The sequence below is a fragment of the Ictalurus furcatus genome, chromosome 29 (assembly GCF_023375685.1).
Source record: "Ictalurus furcatus strain D&B chromosome 29, Billie_1.0, whole genome shotgun sequence".
NCBI classification, from domain to species: Eukaryota; Metazoa; Chordata; class Actinopteri; order Siluriformes; family Ictaluridae; genus Ictalurus; species Ictalurus furcatus.
The window spans coordinates 6,326,573-6,350,187 of record NC_071283.1 but is presented as its reverse complement, the minus strand read 5'-3'; the positions used below and the strand labels follow the sequence as shown (position 1 = coordinate 6,350,187).

The following is a 23,615-nucleotide window of genomic DNA, read 5'->3' as shown; positions in this document are numbered from 1 at the left end:
TCACTAATCACCTATTCTGGGGCCATAACAAAGGGAACCTGGTCAAGATGAGAACAGCTGTGTTTAATACAGCCTAAACAACAGTTAATCCACACACTTCATATATTTACTGAAGCCTTTATTGCTGTCGGCATTGATATGGCTTTGGACATGTAAAAAAAAACATTTAATTTCTTGTTATTTCATGTTAGAACAAAGCTAAAACATTACAAATAACTTGTGTAGACAAAACAAGTGTTGAAAGCCCAATATACAGCAACACTGGAATGCGACTGTGAGCTTTGTTACAGAATCATCAATTACACAGTCAACAACAAGTATTGTCAATAATTAACATTTTTTGCAAATGAATTACATTTACAGAATCTATTTTCCAAGTAATACAGGACTGAGGTCCTGTATTACACAACTAGAATGCACTCACGTCCTCCTGGGATGTGTCCACATTACATCTGCCAATTATTGTTATCAGAATTATTCAACAGCTTACCTAAGATTACTCATATTAACCACATAAGTGGAATGATCTCTCCAACCAGACTATACCTAGGACATCCTGCATCATCCGGCCAGTAAGCCTGATGCTGCACTAGTGGGCTGTTCATCCGGGTATCAGTTGACCCGAAGGCAAACTTACACCATGAGAAAATATTAGTTTGCAGCACATAAGCTGAATATTACCCTGGCATATTTTCAAATCCTGAGTGGTGTCAGCCACTTGCTGAGTAAACGTAGCTACTGGTACTGATCGGCCTTCTTCCAGTCACAACTCGGTAATGCCAATTTCACTAGGATCTCAAAAAGGTTATACAATTTTTTATTTTTGACTGTGAAACCACAACTTGATGAAATGAACATTTTTTGAGAATAATGCTCCATCAAAACACCATCTCCAAGTCAGACATAATCTCTGACACAAAACCTCCCTCACCAAACAAATTACATTCAAAACTGCATACTTAAATAACTGTAAACAGTAAAGACACTCCTTACTATATATCTCCATAATATGTACCCATGGGAAATTAATTTTAATCTAGCCCACATCTCAGTTTCAGGACCAAATACCAGATAACAATTCTGCATAAAACAAAACTTACTCTGTGGCTTTAATCAGGGGCTTATTGCCTAGTCTGAAGAAAGGTCTGTCGTCTGTACTTGTTCCCTTCCGAAGAACAAACTTTTCTGCCAAATCAAACCCTAAAAAGAAAGAGAAAAAAAGGATGTTAATGTCATCTTGCACAAACGCAACTATTGAGCACACTAAGAAAAAGCAGTTCTCCAAGGCAAAGTAAGGCAAGGATCCAGCTGAAATGAAGTAGTTAGAAAGTAATTATACTGCCTATCTGTGCAAATTAATATCAGCTGGGTTGATGGTCTCTAAAAAGGCTTTTTCGTTACCAAGGTGTCACACAAGAAACATCTCATGATGGGTAAAAGCAAAGAGCTCTCCAAAGACCTTTGCAACCTTATTGTTGCGAAACATATTGGTGGAATCGGATATGAACGTATTTCAAAACTGAATCTTCCAGTAAGCACCACTGAGGCCATTATCCACAAGTGGAAGCAACACCACTTCGTCATCAACCAGCCACGCACAGGAGTTCCTTGTAACATTTCTGACGGAGTCAGAATAATAGTCAGAAAAGTAGCCCAAGAACCAAGGACCACTCGGAAAGAGTTCCAGAAACACTTAGAGGCAGCAGGTGCCATTGTCCTAGAGAAAACAATAGGCAATGCACTCCACTGCCATTGCTTCTGCACGCTCACCCAGCAAGAATCCATTACTAAAGAAAAGGCATGTCGAAGCTCGTTTAAAGTTTGCTACTCATTTCGACAAGCCTATGAAATATTGGGAGAGTGTATTCTGGTCAGACGAGAGCAAAATGTAACTTTTTGGCTGTCATACTACACACCATGTTTGGAGAAGAAATGGCACTGCACATCACCCTAAAAGCACTATACCAACAGTGAAGTTTGAAGGTGGAAGCATTATTGTGTGGGGCTGTTTTTCATCGCATAGTACCGGCAGACTTCATATAATTGAAGAAACGATGAATGGAGCCCTTTACCAAGAGATTCCTCAGAAGAATCTGCTTCCATCCACCAGGATGATCAAGATGAGACGTGGGTGAACCCTCCAGCGGGACAACAATCCAAAGCATACAGCAAAGGAAACTCTCAATTGGTTTCAGAGAAAAAAAATCAAGGTGTCACCTGACTTGAATACAGTTGGACAAGATTTAAAGATAACATGTTTAGAAGAATGGGCCAAAATCACACCTGAATACTGCAGTCGATTAATTTTGTCATACAGGAAGCTGTCAGTACAGACAAAGGCTAGTTTTAAATAAATGTCAGTTAGCCTGTTCAATACTTTTTTCCTGTGTCATTCCTCTTTATTACACATAACTTCATTTATGGACTTTAATGTTTGTATTTGTTTATATGTGTGAATTTCTTAAGTTAATACCAAAGTCTGGTGAAAATTTCATGTGAATAGCCGTATTGGAAATATATTTACTGAAAAAAAGTTGACGCGTCCAATACTTATTTCCCCCACTGTGTGTGTGTGTGTGTGTGTGTGTGTGTGTGTGTCTATATATATATATATATATATATATATATACATACATACATACATACATACATACACACACATATACAGTGCCCTCCACTAATATTGGCACCCTTGATAAATATGAGCAAAGAAGGCTGTGAAAAATTGTCTTTACTGTTTAAACTTTTGATATTTTGTTAAAAAGAAATTCACAACAATCTCTGCTTTGGATATCAAACAATTGTAAACATAACAGATTTAATTTTTTAAAAAAAACTTTGGTAAATATGTGTGCCACATTTATTGGCACCCCTATGAATTCATATGAGAAAAATATATTTGAAGTATTTTCCCACTGATATTTAAAAAATATATATATTTGTATACACCTGTTGACTAGGAACAGAATTTTGTTCAACCATGACTACAAATATGAGGTAACACATAGGCCAAATTCGCTTAGTCATTTATATCAATAGGTTAAACCCAGGAATAAAGCTGTGATGTGCTACAAAAGGTTGTTTAGCTTCATAAAATGGGAAGTGGCTATAAGAAAGTAGCACAAGCATTGAAAATGCCAATTTCTACCATCAGGGCAATAATTAAGTTGTTCCAGTCAACTGGAAATGTTATGAATCAACCTGGAATTGGACGTGTGCCTATATTGTCTCAACGCACTGTGAACAGGATGGTTTGAGTGGCCAAAAAATCTGCAACGAGAATTGCAGAAGTTAGTGGTTTATTGGTGTCAGAAAGTCTCCAAAACTACAATCCGAATTCACCTACATCACCTCAAGTTGTTTGGAAGGGTTTCAAGAAAAAAAGCCTCTACACTCTTCCAAAAACAAACTCAAGCATCTTCAGTTGGCCAGACACTACTTGAACTTCAATTGGGATCGGGATCTATGGTCAGATTACACCAAAAAAGAGCTTTTTGGCAATAAAAACCAGAGGTGCTTTTGGCACACAGACAAACAAGAAGTACCTCATGGCCATGGTTAAATATGGTGGTGGCTCTTTATTGTTTTGGGGCTGTTTTTCTGTGAGAGGACCTAGTTATTTTGTTAGGATACATGGCATCATGGACTATTAAATATCAACAGATATTAAATGAAAACCTGACTGATTCTGCTTAAAATGGTCCATGGTTGGATCTTCCAGCAGAACAAATGATTGTTCTGCTGGAAGATCCAACCATGGACCATTTTAAGCAGAATCAGTCAGGTTTTCAACAAAACATATATCAAAATCAGCACAAAAATGGTTTACTGACAACAAAATCAAGGTCCTTCCATGGCCATCCCTGTCCCCTGACTTGAAACCCATAGAAAACCTGTAGGGTGAACTGAAGAGGAGAGTCCACCAGCATGGACCTTGACATTTGAAGGATCTGGAGAGATTCTGTATGGAAGAATGGTCTCAGATACCTTGCCATGTATCAGGCATTATAGAGGAGACTCAAAGCTGTTATCTTTGCAAAGGGAGGCAGCACAAATTATTGACTAAAAGGGTGGCAATAATTGTTGCATACCTATATTTAACAAAGATTTTTGGGGGGGATAAACTTGTGTTGTGTTTGCAATTGTTTGATATCCACGAGAGCAGAGTATTTTTGTGAATTTGTTTAACAAAAGATCAAAAGGTTACTTCTTTGCTCATATTTACTAAGGGTACCAACATTAGTGGAGGGCACTGTATATTTCAAATATTTTTATATAAAAAATTATATATATATATATATATATATATATATATATATATATATATATATATATATATATATATATATATATATATATATACACACATACACACATACACTATTTCTAAATCTTACCTGTAAACTCATGACGGTCGTTCATGTTGACATACCATCTTTTGTCCAGTTTTAGAGGAGGGCATAAATGGTCTAAAACATAAATAATTGTTATATGAGACATTTAGAGAAAAAAAAATGGGATTGTTTTATGCTTTTTCCACACATAAATATATTACATGTGGCCCAAAAATGTGTCGTTATTATGTGCCAAACCTTTCCAATATATTAAAGACTGGTTGTCTTGCAAATGGATTAGTTTGCAGCTTATGCAACATTGTGGTGTAATGATTACTCAGTTGAGATTCTCAACATACAATTATTTTTATTCCAGGCATTCATTAATGGCTTAAACTGTATTCAGGAAAACACGTATATTTGTATCTCAAATTAATATAAATATATTGAAGGCAGACTTTGTTACCGAAGGATGATGTGTTTCTATATGTTTATGTGCTTTCTGACAGTTCAGATTGTATATAAATTACTGATATAGTTGGGGATAAAACAGATGCATAGCAGTGTACATTTGATACTTGTCCTGGTGACCTCTATGTCGAACATTTATGGAGCTATAAAGTTCATGTCAGAAAGTCCATACCATGTGCTTGTGGGTGTCTTTAAGGAAGCAAGATTTTATTCACAACAAATAATTAATTTACAAAACTGGTTAATTAAACAACTTACTTGCACATGAGCATTAATTAAAGATGATGTTTATTTTAAATCCATCCCCACAACTAAGAGGTCAGCTTTACCTTCTTTCATACCATGTGTGAGCTAAAGTTGGCAACCTAAGCAACATGATGCCACTGAAGTACAACTACATGTAACAGCTCTGGTGTTTGGAGACACATTTACTAGATGTGGTGTCAAGACCACCCACAACTATAAAGCACAAATGCAAACTAATTACACACTCACTGTCAAACATTTGTTTTAAGGACAGAAATAAAAGACAGCTTAAAAAAAAAGAAACAAAGGGCAAGGCATGTACAAAAGATATGTAAGTGAAGCAGACCAGATGGAGTTGGTATACGTACCTATTTTATCATTTACTGCCATGCCAAAAGTAAAAGGAATGGCATTTACTATCCAGAAGAAAATCCATTTTAGCCAGTGACTCATTTCTTCTTTTGACCATGGGAAAGGTGTTATTTGATAACTAAAACAAAATACAATGTCACTCTTCATGGAACTTAGACAACATGATAAATATGAGATAATTAATAGTTTTACATCAAATAATCTACAACTGCATTTCAAACAGTGACACATAGTATTTAACATGTACATTAAATTCGCACATAAAAAAACAATACAAATGTTATTCTTGCACAGTTATGTATTATTCTTTTCTGTTTTAACAGAAAGAGCCCTTGAACAGCAGGTTTCTTAAACCTTCATATAATACAGTTCCCTCTGAATGTATTGGAACAGAAAGGCCACTTCTATTGTTTTCGCTATAGTTAAGTCATTTGGTTTGAGATAAAAAGCTGAATATGACATGACAGATCAGAATTTCAGCTTTCATTTCCTGGTATTTACATTAATCATTTGAACAACTTCCCTCATGGGATCAATAAAGTAGATCTATCTATCTAGTATATCTATCTAAATGTGTTAAACAAATCAGAACATGGAACCTTTTGTTTGAACCCACCCCTTTTTTTTTAATTGATCAAAAATATTGAAATATGTGACTGATAGGTGTTTCTTGTTGCCCAGGTGTTCCCTTTCAAAGCTAACTTCGACGTTGCGTATAGCATAACACTATGGGAGCGCCTCTCACGTGCGACCGGCATCTGAAGCTTGTGTAAAATCATGCCTATTTATAGGCCTGCCATGATCAGGTGACGTGGCAATTAAGCGCATTGCGTGATATAAATATGGCACCTTATTATCTTATCAGCCTTATTATCTTCAGTGAAAGACTGCATGTCGGTTGTTTGTGTAAAGAAGCAAAAAGACGCTTAATTTCCTCTCTATCTTTTCTCAAAATCTCAGAAATTTTCTATTCCTTTAAAAAAAGGGAAGAAAAAAAACGAATGAGCATGAGAGAAAAAATGAGTGAGAGAATTCAGGAAGTGTGCTACGACTTGCTCCTGTTTCAACACAGGAATAGTGCACACTTTCTGGGTGAAGTGTCTAAAGGTTGGAGTATGCGATGGCAGCCTCGAGAGGCTGCGCATGGTAATGCGCATGGTAATCAGGCAGCTCTGCTTGTGACTCGCGCTCTTCTCGGAAGCAGAAGCAAGTTGGGTTTCAGAGCCTCACGGATCTGGGCCGGCCGCTGCCAAGGCAGCTAGCCGTCTCTCTTATGGATCCGGAAGAGGAGCCGGAGACGAGCGCTGCTCTGTCTCTTGCTCTGTCTTCCGGGTTGGGTCTCCGCGGGATTTTGGAGCTCACGTCGCGACTCCTCCTTCTGCTACTAAAAACTGAGAGCAGCATATAAAGAGCTGCGTGAAGTAATTACTAAGGCTGGATGAGCCTTTTTTCTCCCCAGTGAAAGTAAATCCCTCACACTGCAGAAAACCCCCTTTTCTTCCAGAAGTGCATGACAAAATATCAGGCTTCTGGGGGAAAACAATGCATAAGCCGTATTTATAACCCCACGATGTTGGATTATTTGGCCATTGTGGGGGAAAAAACATCATGGCTATTTAGCTATGCTAAGGGTGGAGGAGGCGCTTGCGAGCTACCTCTCTCCATTGACGGCAGATAATTAAGGGGGGCCGGCTTTGCCATCCAAGCCACCGTGTAAGGCCATCGGGGCATTGGTGGGCAACGCCTATGCAGTAGTAGTCTTGCTTGTGGGTCACTGCAGACAATGACAGAGCTGCAGGCCTACCAAGCAGACCTGCTGAGTGAGCTCGACATATGTCAGCATTCACCAAGTTACTTCCCTGTTGTGCTGAGTTCACCCGGGCATCCGCAAGTGGAGCCCGGGCCAGCACTAATAGGAGGGAGACACAGAAGGCGAGTATGGCAGCCGGCCAACCCCCACAGACAGCCAGGGGAACCGGGTGGCCACAGTCACGACCTGCTACTAGGCCTGATCTGAGAATGGTCATAAAAGCCATGTAGACAAAGAAGAGCGGTCCTCAGGAGCCGTGGAGGGACGTATCAGGGGACATGAGGTTGTTAGGGCAGTTAGCCCCAGTGCTACTATAGGGCCTCCCCTAGCCAAAGCTGTCCAAAGTTTTCAGTGTTCTCTGGTCAGCGAGCTGTCACAGGGCAACGAAAATCTGATGCTTTCCCTCCAACAGAATGTGGAATAGTTAACGTCACTAAAAGACCGTCTGGCAGCGTGGAAACTACTGCCAAATGTGTCTCCATGGGTTCTGTCTACCGTAGAAAAGGGTTATCGGGTCCAGTTTAGAGCTCGACCCCGCCCCCCCCGGTTCAGAGGTGTGCTCACCACAGTAGTCATCACAGACCAGAGCCCAACGTTAGCATAGGAAGTAAGATCCTTCCTGGAAAAAGGGACCATAGAACATGTACCCCGTCCCCTGAGGGAGGGAGGTTTTTACTAGGGATGCATCGAATGTTCGGCAACCGAAATTATTCGGCCGAAAATAGCAAAAAAAGCATTATCGGTGTTAAGTAAGTGAATAAGTGAAAAGGCCGAATAAATTTGACCGAACAATGACGTGTTTGATGACGCGACCAAATAGCCTAGCAACCAGAGTGAGACGCGCGAATGTCACGACCTCGATGAGGCTGCGCGCGCATGCACAAGCTACGTGCATGAGCTACGTGCTCTCCGGATGTTTTCTGTCACGTCGCGAGACATAAGGGAGTAGAGTACGGAAGCAGGTAAAGACGTATTTATTTAACGGCAGGCAAACAAATCCTATATCTACTATAATACTCCGTGAGGTGTACAGGGACGCGAGCAGTATATATCCCGAATATAATCAGCCGTATATAACCGAATAGAACCAATGTTTGCACTCTTGTCAATGCACTTTTTAATGCACTTTTTAGTTGTAGGCTACAGAGTGTTCCATTCTTTCAGCAGTCAGTTATAGGCCTAACATCGGCTATTCAAGGGGGGCTCAAAGATAACCACATCAAAATATTTTTATTTTACTCATTTATTTATTTAAAGTTATATTGTGCCTTCTTGGTAGCCTATGCCTGCTGGAATGAAAAAAAATGTTCAGTGTTAAATAAATATTTTGAAATTGTAGTTTTTGTAATTGATTTTTTTCTTTGAAAAGCAAGACAAAATAGTAAAAAGCACATTTTGACTATTTAATTTATGCAATGGTGAAAAAAATGGCAAAATAAATGGAAAAAACATGTTCGTATTCGGCCTTCGGCCAAGTTTTTCATTATATTCGGTTTCGGCTTCGGCCAAGAATTTTCATTTTGGTGCATCCCGTTGCTCGGGGCGGTCATGGCTCAGGTGGTAGAGCGGGTCGTCCACTAACCGTAGGGTTGGCGGTTCGATTCCCGGCCCACGTGACTCCACGTACCGAAGTGTCCTTGGGCAAGACACTGAACCCCAAGTTGTTCCCGATGGCAAGTTAGCGCCTTGCATGGCAGCTCTGCTACCACTGGTGTATGAGTGAGTGTGTGAATGGGTGAATGAGACTGTGTAAAATGCTTTGGATAAAAGTGCTATATAAGTGTGCCATTTATCCCTAGTTTTTACAGCCGTTATTTCCTGGTCCGCAAAAAATAGAGGAGTATGCGGCCAATTTTAGATCTGCGTCATCTGAACTGAACTCTTCAGACATATAGGTTCAAGATGCTGACATCCAAATGTCCAATTTTGAGGACTGGTTTGTGACGATAGATCTAAAAGGTGCATATTTCCTCATAGAAATATCGCTAGCTTTATCCCCTTGCACCTTCACAAAGTGCATGGATGTCACTCCAGGAGATCCGTGTACTAAACTCCCTGGTCGACTGGTTAATTCTAGCACGATCCAGGGAACTGGCAGTTCAACATCGAGGTGTTGTTCTCGCCCACATGAAGAGCTTGGGCCTCCGGTTGAACCTCAGAAAAGTATGTTTTCCCCAGTGCAGTGGACAACTTTTCTAGGGGTTATAAGGATTCTACTACGATGAGGGCATTTCTATCCCCAACATGCGTAGGGTCAATCCTATCAACACTGAGCAAGATAAAACTGGATCTTGGGAGACTTTTGGAGTTGATGGGCCTATTGCACAGGAGACCATTCAGTGGTGGCTAAGAAGTTGGGGGTTTCGTCCAAAGATAAAACCTCTGAGAGTAATCAGTGACAGTGAGTGTCCCCGGTTTCTAGCCTTGGGTCACACTCTAGGGGTGTCTCCTTAGCGCAAGATGGTAATGACAGACACCTCCCTCACGGGCTGGAGCACGGTCTTAGACAGCTGTCCAGCTCACGGTCTCTGGAGTGGCCCTCACCTGGAGCGGCATATAAATTGCCTAGAAATGTGGGCCATATTTCTACCACTTTCTTTCCTTCTTCCTCAATTGAGAGGTCACCATGTGTTTACAGACAAGACAGCGGTGGTCTCATATATTGACCACCAGGGAGGATTATGTCCGCGCAACCTGTTTAGGCAGGTGCAATTAATTCTTCTCTCGGCAGAAGGAAAATTTGTCAGTGAGTGGAATGTACATTCTGGGAATATGGGGGCAGACATACTGTTGAGGCAGGGGCTGAGGCCCAGGAATTGGTGGCTCCATCCACAAGTGGTGGAGTCCATATGGTGAGGTTTGGCCAAGCGAGGCTGCATGTGTTCGCCTCCGAGGAGACAAGACACGGCCCGCTGTGGTTCGCCCTCACTCCTCCCGCACAATTAGTGCTGGACGCCATGGTGAACATGTGCTCGAGGACACATCTGTACGCTTTTCCCCTGATCGCTCTGCTCCCACAAGTTCTAGCGAGAGTTCGCCAAGACAGTCTATGTCTGCTTCTAGTAACACCTTATTGGCAAGCTTGAACATGGTTCTCAGAGATAATATCCCTGCTAGATGGCACTCCTTGGGAGATTCCCATCCGCACGGATCCACTGTAGACCCAGTGAAACGCGCAATAGCTACAGTCCTGGCTTTCTTACAAGAATGTTTCTCAGTGGGGTGGGCTCCTTCTACAATCAGGGTTTACGTGGCCGCCATTTCGGCCAGCCATGCCCCTGTTGATGGAGCCTCTGTGGGACAACATCCTCTAACTTCGAGGTTTATGCATGGTGTCAGGCAGCTGAGGCCTATCTGCAGGCCGCGCATACCTTCCTGGAACCTTTCTGTGGTCCTGGAAGGTCTGTCAGGACGCCACTTGAGCCCTTAGAGTCAGCCTCTGAGAAGCTTCTCTAAAGGAAGACTCTAAAGGTAGCTCTTCTGTTGGCCCTGACATCTCTCAAGCGAGTAGGAGATCTACAAGCTATCTCTGTTGCCCCTTCCTGCCTTGACTTTACCCCTGGATTAGCCAAGGCCTTCCTGTATCCTAGGCTGGATAATATTCCTAAGGTGCCTACATAGGCTGCCCAGCCTGTGGTGTTGCAGGCTTTCTGCCCTCCTCCGTTCCTCACACCGGAACAAGAGAGGATACACCTGCTGTGTCCAGTAAGGTCTCTCTCTACTCATGTTCGCCGCTCCGGCCAGTTCCGTAAGTTGGAGCAGCTGCTGGTCTACTTTGGCGGCGACAGTAGAGTTGATGCTGTGTCAAAGCAGCGCATCTCTAATTGGATAGTGGAGTCAATCTCTATTGCTTATGATGCGCGCGGTCTCGCTACGCCTCTGGGCATAAGGGCTCATTCCACTAGGGCGGTTGCCTCCGCGAAGGCTTTGTCCAAAGGGGTATCCTTACAGGATGTGTGTGCTGCTGCATGGTGGTCTACACAACACACATTCATTCGTTATTACAGCCTGGATATTCATTTCACCCCAGGCTCGAGTGTCTTGCAGTGACCCTTGGGCTCGGGTCTTTTTGAACAGGCCATACCCTCGGTGTGACGGAGTGGGTATTCTCGTTCCCATAGTTTTATGCTAAACGCAACGTCGAAGTTCCCTTTGAAAGGGAATGTCTGGGTTACGCATGTAACCGTGTTCCCTGAGAAGGGAATGAGACGTTGCGTAGCTTTGTCATACCAGGGCAGGCTTGTGAATTGCATCTTCGCTTCAGATAATGGAGGCTGATGGCGCGGTTCACAGGTGCCATATTTATATCACGCGACGTGCTTAAATGCCACGTCACCTGATCATGGCAGGCCTATAAATAGGCATGATTTTACACAAGCTTCAGATGCCGGTCGCGCGCGAGAGGCGCTCCCATAGTGTAATGCTAAACACAACATCTTGTTCCCTTCTCAGGGAACAGGGTTACATGCGTAACCCAGACATTTCCTGTTAAATTAATTGTTTAAAGAATTAATAGTGCTGAATGTCTATTCTTGGTTTGAGCCATAGGTTCCCCTGTGAAGACTGCATTTATTGTTAAATACGATAAACGAACATGAAGACCAGAGAGCTGTCTATGGAACAAAAGCAAGCCATTTTGAAACTTAGAAAAGAAGGAAAATCTATTACAGCCATTTCACAAGCATTCGGCATAGCCAATACAAAAAAGAAGGGAACCACTGGTGTACTAACAACCAAACATGGAACAGGTCAGCCAAGGAAAACAACAGCAGTAGATGACAAACCTTGTGCGATCTGTGAAGAAAATAATAGTTAGTGACATCACCAACAACCTTCACAGGGCATGGGTGAAAGTATCACAAGCCAACATTCGAAGAAGAAATAAAGTGGCCATACCACAAGATGCAAACCACTCATGAGCAGTAAGAATCAAAAGGACAGATTGGAACTGCATCTACACCATGCAACATTTACTTTCACACTGCTTTTCATCACCTCAGTCAACCAAACAAGTCTGCAAATACTGCAAAGAAGCCATTATGATGACAAGAGTAACACTGTACACCATCTGCTTCTCTCAACTTGCCGATCTCACAAACCGCTATCTTTTATTGATCACGTAAAATGACCTGAACCTGTGACTGTGACATGCTCATGTAGTCAATAGTCAATTTTTAGGTGAGCAAAAGTAATGGAACATAGTCTTAAAGTAAATTAAAGTAAATAACATTTACAGTGGTGCTTGAAAGTTTGTGAACCCTGTAGAATTTTCTATATTTCTGCATAAATATGACCTAAAACATGATCAGAAGTCCTAAAAGTAGGCAAATACAACTCAATTAAACAAATGAGACAAAAAAATTATACTTCCGCATTTATTTGTTGAGGAAAATGATTTAATATTACATATCTATGAGTGGCAAAAGTATGTAAACCTTTGCTTTCAGCATCTGGTGTGATCCTCTTATGCAGCAATAACTGCAACTGAAAATTTCCGGTAACTGTTGATCAGTGTTGCACGTCAGCTTGGAGGAATTTTAGCCCATAACTATGGGATGTTGGTGGGTTTCCTCAGATGAACTGCTTGCTTCATTTCCTTCCACAGCATTTTTATTGGATTAAGGTCAGGATTTTGACTTGGCCATTCCAAAACATTAACCATTCTTTTGGTAGAACAACTTGTGTGCTTAATGTCATTGTCTTGCTAAATGACCCACTTCCTCTTGCAATTCAGTACATGGACAGATGTCCTGACATTTTTCTTTAGAATTTGCTGGTATACTTCATTATTCCATCAATGATGGCAAGTCGTCTTGGACCAGATGCAGCAAAACAGGCTCAGACCATGATACTACCACCACCACCACCATGTTTCACAGATGGGATAAGGCTCTTAGGCTAGAATATAAGTGTTTTCCATTCTCCAAATATAACATTTCTTATTTAAACGAAAAAGTTCTATTTTGGTCTCATCTGTCCACAAAACATTTTTTCAATAGCCTTCTGGCTTGTCCCTGTGATCTTTGTCAAATTGCAGATGGGCAGCAATGTACTTTTTGGAGAGCAATGGCTTTCTCCTTGCAACCCTGCCATGCGAACAGTTGTTTTCACTGTTCTCCTGATGGTGGACTCATGAACTTTGTTCCTTTGTGACACTAGCCAATATGAGAGAGGCCTTTCTGGGCTCTACAGTGTGACCATTTCACTCGCATTTGCGACTGAAAAGTACTTTGTGCGACTGTGAATAAATGTTTAGGCGCACCGGTGCGAGTGACCTGTTTGGAGTTGTATAATACAATCGGAATAAAAATAACAGGAAGTCCAAAATGCATCTACACCACGCAACAGTTACTTTCACACTGCTTTTCATCTCCTCAGTCAACCTAACAAGTGTGCAAATACTGCAAAGAAACCATTATGATGAAGAGAGTAACTCTGTACATCATCTGCTCCTCTTAACTTGCCAATCTCACAAACCGCCATTTTTATTGATCACGCAAAACGACCTGAACCTGCGACTTTGACCTGCTCGTGTAGTCACAGCGGCGTCGGGCGGAGTAAATTAATAATAATGCTAATGCTACAAGGTGGGTTTAATTCAAACTTCTTTATTAAATAATTCCTCACCAATCATAATCAAAAGTAGCAACTGTTCAGTCTGTAAACATACAGTACGCTGCCGCTCTCCCTTCACCAACTCTAATAGACAGCACATAAACTTAATTTAAACTCACGGTTGCCAGATATCACTAGAAAAGTCAACTCCAGTTTTCATGTTCTGATTTTATCCCCCAGAAAATCAGCAGACATGGCAACACTGTAATGGAGGAACCCATCTAAAACTGATAAACAAACAGACAAATAAAATGTAAAGACAAAATTTGCTTAGTTGTAAATAAATCATTTAATATAAAAATAATAGATACAATAATAAATTCATAAAATATAAATAAAATGAGAAATTTAATAATGTTAATTCCTATGGGTTGCATTTTAATATCAATTTGATATTAAGCTTAGTAGGCTATTTCCTTAGAAGGCTATTAGCCTTCATTTTCCTAATATGGATCATTTTGTGTTACTCTACTTTTAATTAGGACTCTTTATTGTTTAAGATATTTAAAAATAAATATTTTATGTTTGTTTGTTTATCGATTAACCAACAGTATTTCTCATTGCTATTATTTTAATTCAATTAAGAGTGAAACAAATTAATCCAGATACCAAACTTTTTTTTGTTTAAGCTTTAATCAGGAGATCTATCATAAAAAGTCAAATATAAGCTGTCTGCTCATGATCACTCTTAGTTAGTTAGTTAGTTAGATAGTTAGTTAGTTAGTTAGATAGTTAGTGATCATGAGCAGAGAGCTTATATTTGACTTTTTATGATAGATCTCCTGATTAAAGCTTAAACAAAAAAAGTTTGGTATCTGGATCCATTTCATTAAGATGACAAGAAATCGGTATCAGCTGTAAAAATCCTGATCAGGACATCAGTAATGAACGCCATTAAACTAATGCACTTTGCATCTGGCGGATAAATGATCTCACCCAATCACATCCCACTTAAGATTATTCAGATAGGCCTATATACACAAAATACGCAGAGCAGTTCAACAATTGGCTTTGGAGAATTTGGAAAATGGCTAATAGTGTAGCTTTAAATATAGTTAAGAGTAGCAGACTTCAAAGACTGAACATTGAGGTTTTTTGTATTTGTTTACAAGGTGGAACAGGTTAACGGTTGCAGTTTTTTGCATACAGTCTGTAAAATTAACTGAAAATATTAAATCTAGTTTATCAGAAGGTAAATTAATTTGTCATGGCTCACATTATGTTCCTAAATTCTGTCATAATTGATAAGTTTTCTCATGCCGACTTGTGCGTTATATTGTGGCACATTAATGTTACTATCTGTAAAAAAAAAAAAAAAAAAAAAACTAAACTTCAACTGTACTCCTAAATTTTTGACTGTGCTCCTAAATTTTTGTAATTAGCAGCACAAGTGCTCCTAAAAGAAATTGTTACCGTAGAGCCCTGCCAATGACAGAAGCTGCAGTGCAAGCCTGTAAAAGCAACACAAAAGAAAAATGCAACATTTTAGTGATGTGAGCGGGTCATCGGCTTGATGCACTTATTGCAAGCAAGGTATATGCAACTAAATATTACAGTGGTGCTTGAAAGTTGCTTGAATTTTCTATATTATTTATTTAAAAAACAGGGATCTATCAACGTCTGACTGCCACAACACATGTTTGTGGAAGTGTATCATGGCATGAACAAAGGTGATTTCTGAGGACTTCCGAAAAAGAGTTGATGCTCATCAGGCTGGAAAAGGTTACAAAATCATCTCTAAAGAGTTTGGACTTCACCAATCCACAATCAGACAGACTGTATATAAATGAAGAACATTGTAGGCCATTGTTCCCTTCCCCAGGTGTGGTAAACCAACAAAGATCACTCCAAGAGCAAGACATGTAATAGTCTGCGAGGTCACAAAGGAACCCAGGGTAACTTTTAAACAACTAAAGGCAGGGCTCTACGGTAACAATTTCTTTTAGGAGCACTTGTGCTCCTAATTACAAAAATTTAGGAGCACAGTCAAAAATTTTGGAGCACGGTTGAAGTTTATTTATTTTTTTTAAGAGATGGTAACGTTAATGTGCCACAATATAACACGCAAGTGAAAACTTGAGCTTGTCATTAATGACAGAATTTAGGAACATAGTGTGAGCCATGACAAATTAAGTTACCTTCTGATAAACTAAATTTAATATTTTCAGTTAATTTTACAGACTGTATGCAAAAAACAACCACCGTTAACCTGTTTGCTTTGTAAATAAATACAATAAACCTCAATGTTCAGTATTTCAAGTCGGCTAATCTTAAATATATTTAAAACTACACTATTAGCCATTTTCCACTGTCATGGTTCTGGGTTTGAGCCAGTTCTCGAACCGCTCTGCATATATTGTGTATATAGCTGAATAATCTCATATAGGATGTGATCGGGTGAGTTCATTTACCTGTCAGATGCAAAGCGCTTTAGTTTGGGATGCCCCGATCAGGATTTTTAGCGATCAAAACCGATCCAGATACCAATCTTTTTTTTGTCTAAGCTTTAATCAGGAGGTTTGTCATAAACAGTTAAATGTAAGCTCATGTTCACTGTTAATTGAATTAATATAATAGCAATGAGAAATACTGTTGATAAATAAACAAGCATAAAATATTTATTTTTAAATATTTTAAACAATAAAGAGTCCTAATTAAAAGTAGACTAACACAAGCATGAGCCGTATTAGGAAAAAGGCTAGTAGTCTTCTAAGGAAAAAGCTTCCTAAGCTTAATGTAAAATTGATATTAAGTGCAACCCATAGTAATTAAACATTATTTAATTTCTCATTTTATTTATATTTTATGAAGTTATTATAATATCTATTTTTACATTAAATGATTTATTTATAACTAAGCACATTTTGTCTTTACATTTTATTTGTTTGTTTGTTTATCAGTTGTTCCTTTTAGATCGGTTGCCCAGCACAGTGTTGCCATGTCTGCTGATAATATTGTGATTTTGGGGTATTAAATCAGAACATGGAAACTAGAGGTGACTTTTCTAGTGATATCTGGCAACCTTGAATGCGCTGTCTATTAGAGTTAGTGAAGAGAGTGAATGAGAGCGGTAGTGTACTGTATGTTTACAGACTGAACAGTTGCTAATCTTGATTATGATTGGTGAGGAATTATTTAATAAAGAAGCAGGTCAAAGTCGCAGGTCCGGGTCGTTTTGCGTGATCAATAAAAATGGCGGTTTGTGAGATTGGCAAGTTGAGAGGAGCAGATGATGTACAGAGTTACTCTCTTCATCATAATGGTTTCTTTGCAGTATGTGCACACTTGTTAGGTTGACTGAGGAGATGAAAAGCAGTGTGAAAGTAACTGTTGCGTGGTGTAGATGCATTTTGGACTTCCTGTTATTTTTATTCCGATTGTATTATACAACTCCAAACAGGTCACTCGCACCGGTGCGCCTAAACATTTATTCACAGTCGCACAAAGTACTTTTCAGTCGCAAATGCGAGTGAAATGGTCACACTGTAGAGCCCAGAAAGGCCTCTCTCACATTGGCTAGTGTCACAAAGGAACAAAGTTCATGAGTCCACCATCAGGAGAACAGCGAAAACAACTGTTCGCATGGCAGGGTTGCAAGGAGAAAGCCATTGCTCTCCAAAAAGTACATTGCTGCCCATCTGCAATTTGACAAAGATCACAGGGACAAGCCAGAAGGCTATTGAAAAAATGTTTTGTGGACAGATGAGGCCAAAGTAGAACTTTTTCGTTTAAATAAGAAATGTTATATTTGGAGAATGGAAAACACTTATATTCTAGCCTAAGAGCCTTATCCCATCTGTGAAACATGGTGGTGGTGGTGGTAGTATCATGGTCTGAGCCTGTTTTGCTGCATCTGGTCCAAGACGACTTGCCATCATTGATGGAATAATGAAGTCTGAAGTATACCAGCAAATTCTAAAGAAAAATGTCAGGACATCTGTCCATGTACTGAATTGCAAGAGGAAGTGGGTCATTTAGCAAGACAATGACATTAAGCACACAAGTCGTTCTACCAAAGAATGGTTAAAGTTAATGTTTTGGAATGGCCAAGCCAAAATCCTGACCTTAATCCAATAAAAATGCTGTGGAAGGATATGAAGCAAGCAGTTCATCTGAGGAAACCCACCAACATCCCATAGTTGTGGGCTAAAATTCCTCCAAGCTGACGTGCAGCACTGATCAACAGTTACCGGAAATTTTTAGTTGCAGTTATTGCTGCATAAGAGGATCACACCAGATGCTGAAAGCAAAGGTTTACATACTTTTGCCACTCATAGATATGTAATATTAAATCATTTTCCTCAACAAATAAATGCAGAAGTATAATTTTTTTGTCTCATTTGTTTAATTGAGTTGTATTTGTCTACTTTTAGAACTTCTGATCATGTTTTAGGTCATATTTATGCAGAAATATAGAAAATTCTACAGGGTTCACAAACTTTCAAGCACCACTGTAAATGTTATTTACTTTAATTTACTTTAAGACTATGTTCCATTACTTTTGCTCACCTAAAAATTGGGTGGTCTGCCACAAAAGGTGTGCTGTTCTTTGCTGTTTAACAAATCTGGATGTAAATATCAGGAAATGAAACATGAAATTCTGATCTTTTAACTTATAGTCATCTTTTGATCTTCAAACCCAAATGTATTCAGTGTGTAGAAAAAGAACTGGCCTTGCCATTCCAATACTTTCAGAGGGGACTTTAAATACAGTCATGTGAAAAAAAATAAGTACACCCCATGAATATTGTTGTCTTTTTTGACATATCTGGACAAGCAACCATGTGATCATCTTTGAAACAGTGCCTGTTAGTAAAGGTGCTACACTATCAAGTGACACATAAAATTGACATTTTGTAGTCATTTTCACAATTTGTATTAACAAAAAAACAAGGACTGTCAAGGACTGGTCGTCCCAGCAAATTCAGCCAAAGAGCAGACAGTCTGATGCAAAAAGAAGTCTCCAAGAACCCCCCAAAAAGTGCATGCTTCTACTATCAGAAAGACAATGCACAAATTTGACCTGCATGGGAGGTGTGTCAGGAAAAAGTCTTTGCAAGACTACAGTTTGGTAATAAGCAAAGAGGCAAAGACCAGGCCTTTTTGAATAATGTGCTCTGGACAGACAAATCAAAGATTGAGTTCTTTGGCCACAGTAACAGCAGACATATTTGGCTCAGAGCAAAGACAGCTTTTCAGGAGAAGCACCTTATATCAACTGTGAAGCATGGTGGTGGAAATGTTATGGTTTGGGGTTGCTTCACTGCATCAGGGACTGAACAGCTTGCATTCATTGAGTCAACTATGAATTCTGCATCATATCAAAGAGTGCTTGAAAATATTGTGAGGCCATCTGTCCGAAAGTTGAAGTTGAACCGAAAGTGGACCTTTCAACATGATAAAGATCTTAAGCACACTAGCAAATCCACCAAGGAATGGCTCAAAAAGAAGAAATGGAGGGTTATGGAATGGCCTAGTCAAAGCCCAGATTTAAATCCCATTTAAATGTTATGGGGGGATTTGAAGCAAGCAGTACAGGCAAGAAAACCCACAAACATCTTGCAACCGAAAGAATATTGCATGGACAAAATTTCCAGCAAGCCTCATGGACAATTATGCAAAACACTGACAAGACGTTATTTCTGCTACTAGCTTCTGAGGCCAGTGGTGTACTTACTTTTTCCACAGAAGTATATGACATTTATTGATATTTCTGTTTAATAAATGATTGAAAATGCTATTTTTCCTTGTGGTTTTCTTCAAGTATATCAACTTTATTAATAGACACTGTTTCAAAGATGATCAAATGTTTGCATGTCCAAATATGTAAAATAAATAAATAAATTCAATTTCCATGGGATGTACTCATTTTTTCATATAACTTTACATTTACTTTATTACTGATAATGTAGAATCCACCCTTTTCCCACCTTATATTCAAATTAATAACAAAATTAAATAAATTAATATTCAGTTAAGTGTGTGTGCGCGTGTGAGAGAGAGAGAGAGAGAGAGAGAGAGAGAGAGAGAGAGAGAGAGAGAAAGAGACCCTCCTGAAGTTTTTCCGTTTAACCGGATCCCATCATCGGTTTACCTGTATTTTGAACTTGAGCTTGATACAACTCAGCTGTGTATCCGTCTCAGATGTGAGGTCACATATTCCATTAATAAATACACCTCGTGGCTGTGTCCCAAACAGCATACTACAGTACTAGTTGGGTTGCCATACGGAGGTACTATTTTGACTTGCTATTTAGTGCGGTAGTATGTGGTTTGGGACGTTGCCCATGGATCACGTGAGGATCAGCCGAACGTCTCTTAACACTTCGCTGATTAGTGCGCAGGAAGGTATCACATCACTTACCAACGGGACAGTGTGGAATGTTCAGTCTACGGTTCATGTTGACTAGGCAAAAATAAACTCATAAATAAATATCGCGCGAACATGTGTGCTCGCAGTGTGATTCCGTGCTCTGAACATGTAGGGTTCTTGCCCAAGGAAATTGCTGCCTATATTACACATGACTGTGTACAGTTGAAGTGACACTAGTATTTTACAGTAAACACGCACTATACAAGCTTAACGCTGCGCACTATTCAACTGCACACATTAGCTCGAGTGAGAATACATGTGATCTGTTCCTCTCTAAAAGACTTTATCGAGGACTTTCGTTTAATTCGCAGGAGGCCGACATCATGCGAGGCGCCAGAAGAATGAATAAATATCCACAATTATAAATGACAAGACGAACACTGGAGCCAGAAGTAGGCTAATACTCCGCTGGATCAACACTACCTAAGGAAATCAAACAAACAAAAGAAGGCAACGTAGCCTACTTACATCAGCTGAGAAAGTTTTTTTCCCCCGAAAGCTCTTGAAGCGCTATTTTAAACGTGCCTCCGGTCCAGAGCGCACACTCGGAGGTAAAAAGTGAGAATGGAAGCTCTTGGAGGAAAGCGTGTCCTTATTAGTCGCACACACTGACCCTCCCACTTACTCACTATCCTACACCCGTACGATACAGCTACATCACATGCAGAGATGAAGATATAGCCTATGTGCATGCTAGTTTGTGTTGAACCAGTCCAGGATGAATAACAAAACACGTAGGGTTCATTTGAGCACACGTGTAGAGAAAATAGTATGTAGAGCTTGGAATATGCAAAAGTATTTGAATATAAATTAATTATGTGAATATTTGAATTATAGACACCACATAATAAATACCTTTTTTGTGGTGTATTTCATAAATGTACTTTTTGGCCAATGTTTTTGTCATTGTTTTGGAATGAATAGGAGTAAGAGTTGCCTTTAAAACATATAATTTGAAGGTACACAACCCTAAATAAAGAAGGTAAAAAAAAATATCTAATCTTAAAAATACATCTTTTGTGGAAATTAGAACAAATGTGAACCTGACCTGATCCTCAGGGGAAAGTAGATGCTTCAGAGTGGTTTAGTAAATCAGACATCTGCCATGACCTTGTCCAGAAGTAAAGCAAAGTGAATAGGTATGGAGCAACGTTAAGTGGAGCCAAGGCAAAGATATGTCTTGACTTTACAAAGATGTGTAAGTAAGTGCATCTAAAATGTTCTACTGAAATAGCTAAATACTTATTAAGCAACTTATTAAGTGAAATAAATACTTATTAAGCAACTTATTAAGTGAAAAGGGTTGGCGAGACCAAGATTGCGTTTACTTTGTTTTTATTCTCCAGACGGAGAACCTTTTATACACACAGTGGTTTCACTCTTCAGAAGCCGGCCAGGCCAATATAATAAACAAAAAGTACCCTCTAACTTTACCACAAGAAAACTAACTAAACTGCAAGAAAAGAAAACAAAAATACACCGTCTTCTAACTGATGATTGCAAGCAAACTAATGCTAGCATAGCCTACCATGATCCATATATTTTCAATTATAGCAAGTTCAAAACAAGGGCGGGGGGGACACTGGCAAAAATGTAAATTGCATGTGTGTGTATGTGTGTGTGTGTGTGTGTGCACGTGTGAATGAGTGTGGACCCTGTGATGGATTGGTGTCCCATCTGAGGTGAATTCTCACACTCAGTAAGCGTTTTAAATTAAATTTGTGCCAAAAGTATTGAATGTAGCATTGAACTTTGCCAGAAATAAACAAAAAGATACAATGAGAAAGAAGACAAACGGTAAACGGCGCACTTATATAGCGCTTTTATCCAAAGCGCTTTACACTGTGTCTCATTCACCCATACACCAATGGTAGCAGAGCTGCCATACAAGGCGCTATCTCACCATCGGGAGCAACTTGGGGTTCAGTGTCTTGCCCAAGGACACTTCGGCATATGGAGTCACGTGGGCCGGGAATCGAACCGCCAACCCTACGATTAGTGAACAACCCGTTCTACCACCTGATCCACAGCGGCCCCTTTAGACAAACACTCTGAAACTGAAAAATGGTGAATCATGGTTCATGTATGCACTACAAGAGTTTTCATCTACACTTTCAAAGTTTCCGTTTATGCTCAGAAAGTTTACAGTCACCATTCTGGCACAAACCACTTGTATGGGCGGGGCTTAACAGCAATTTACTCTCATTGGCTAGTGAGATTTGGATCAACTCCCTATCATGGAAGTAGAGACTTCAATGGGGTGAATTTTGGAGAGCATTCTGAATATGGTTCTCTGTAATTATAGTGTTTGTACTTTGTAGTAGGATTACTTAATTACTTAGTCAGTATATTAATTCCTAATTAATATTTGAGGTTTGGGTAGTCTAATACATCAGTTTTTTCTAGATGAGCTCTCAGGAATGGAAGGGAGCATTGTCGTCGTCATCATCGTCAACATCATCAACATCATCCTCCTCCTCCTCAGCTGGACACTTGAGCTGTCGATCAAAATCTCACAAGCCAATGAGAGTAAATCGCTGTTAAGCCCACCCACACGAGATGGTTCTGTCAGAATGGCGAACGTAAACTTAAGCGGAGCATAAATGAAAACTTTGAAAGTGTAAACACTTTCATAAACCATGATTAGAGCAAGGGAGTTTACAAAACTGTTAACAAAGAATGCTGTTTATTTGAAGACCATGTTAAAGTCAGAGTGTTTTCTTCTTTCTCATTGTATATTTTTGTTAGTATCTTTAAAAGTTACATTCAATACTTTTAACACAAATTTAATTCCATATAAGTGACTACAGCTCAGAAGTCACTCACTGCTTTTTTTCACAGGAGAAACAACACCACAGCTCTGTTTTTGTAAAACACCCAACTGAATACTGTAATTCCATATTTGGATCAAATCTATTCATACCAACAGTACTCCATTCCAACACAACATGATACTATAGGTCAGTGGTATTCAAATTTGGCCTTCAAGGTCCACTGTCCTGCAGAGTTTAGTTTCAACCCTAATCGGTATGCTTATATAATATAATATGCTTATATTACATCTGTTTATTTCTCAAAATGCAGGAATAAAGTAGGCTTATCCCCAGATTTCTACTAGCCTTAGCTCTGTAACCAGTGGAGTCTCAAATGTGAAATTTTTACAGCAGAATGCTACCATAGTGCACTTATTTTTGTGAACATTTCAGGTTCACATCTGGTCCCCACCATAGATATTCAACCCCTAAAAGTGAGGGGAATTTTTAAAAATTACACATTGTTGCCATCAGAAGTTCAACAGAACAACAATGTCCTCTATTATGATCAAAATGTTTTATAAACATACTGTATCTCTGGGACAACTGAAAACAAATGTAATTAGTATTTGCAAATATGT

General features: G+C 39.5%; 1 protein-coding gene across 6 annotated transcripts in view; it reads right to left on the bottom strand.

Moving 5' to 3' along the window:
* The window catches only part of LOC128604273 (collagen alpha-1(XIX) chain-like), a 250,103-nt gene extending 229,341 nt beyond the window's left edge, over positions 1 to 20,762 (bottom strand). For all 6 annotated transcript variants that reach the window (XR_008385160.1, XM_053619275.1, XM_053619277.1 and 3 more), the window contains exons 1-4: positions 20,690 to 20,762; positions 5,420 to 5,541; positions 4,398 to 4,469; positions 1,101 to 1,200 (exon numbers count right to left, since the gene is read on the bottom strand). Coding sequence is in view for 5 of the 6 variants with exons in the window: in XM_053619275.1 (XP_053475250.1) it covers positions 1,101 to 1,200; positions 4,398 to 4,469; positions 5,420 to 5,504 (257 nt within the window). In the remaining variant the exon portion in view is untranslated. The remainder of the gene's footprint in view (positions 1 to 1,100; positions 1,201 to 4,397; positions 4,470 to 5,419; positions 5,542 to 20,689) is intronic.
* Between the last annotated feature and the right edge of the window lie 2,853 nt (positions 20,763 to 23,615).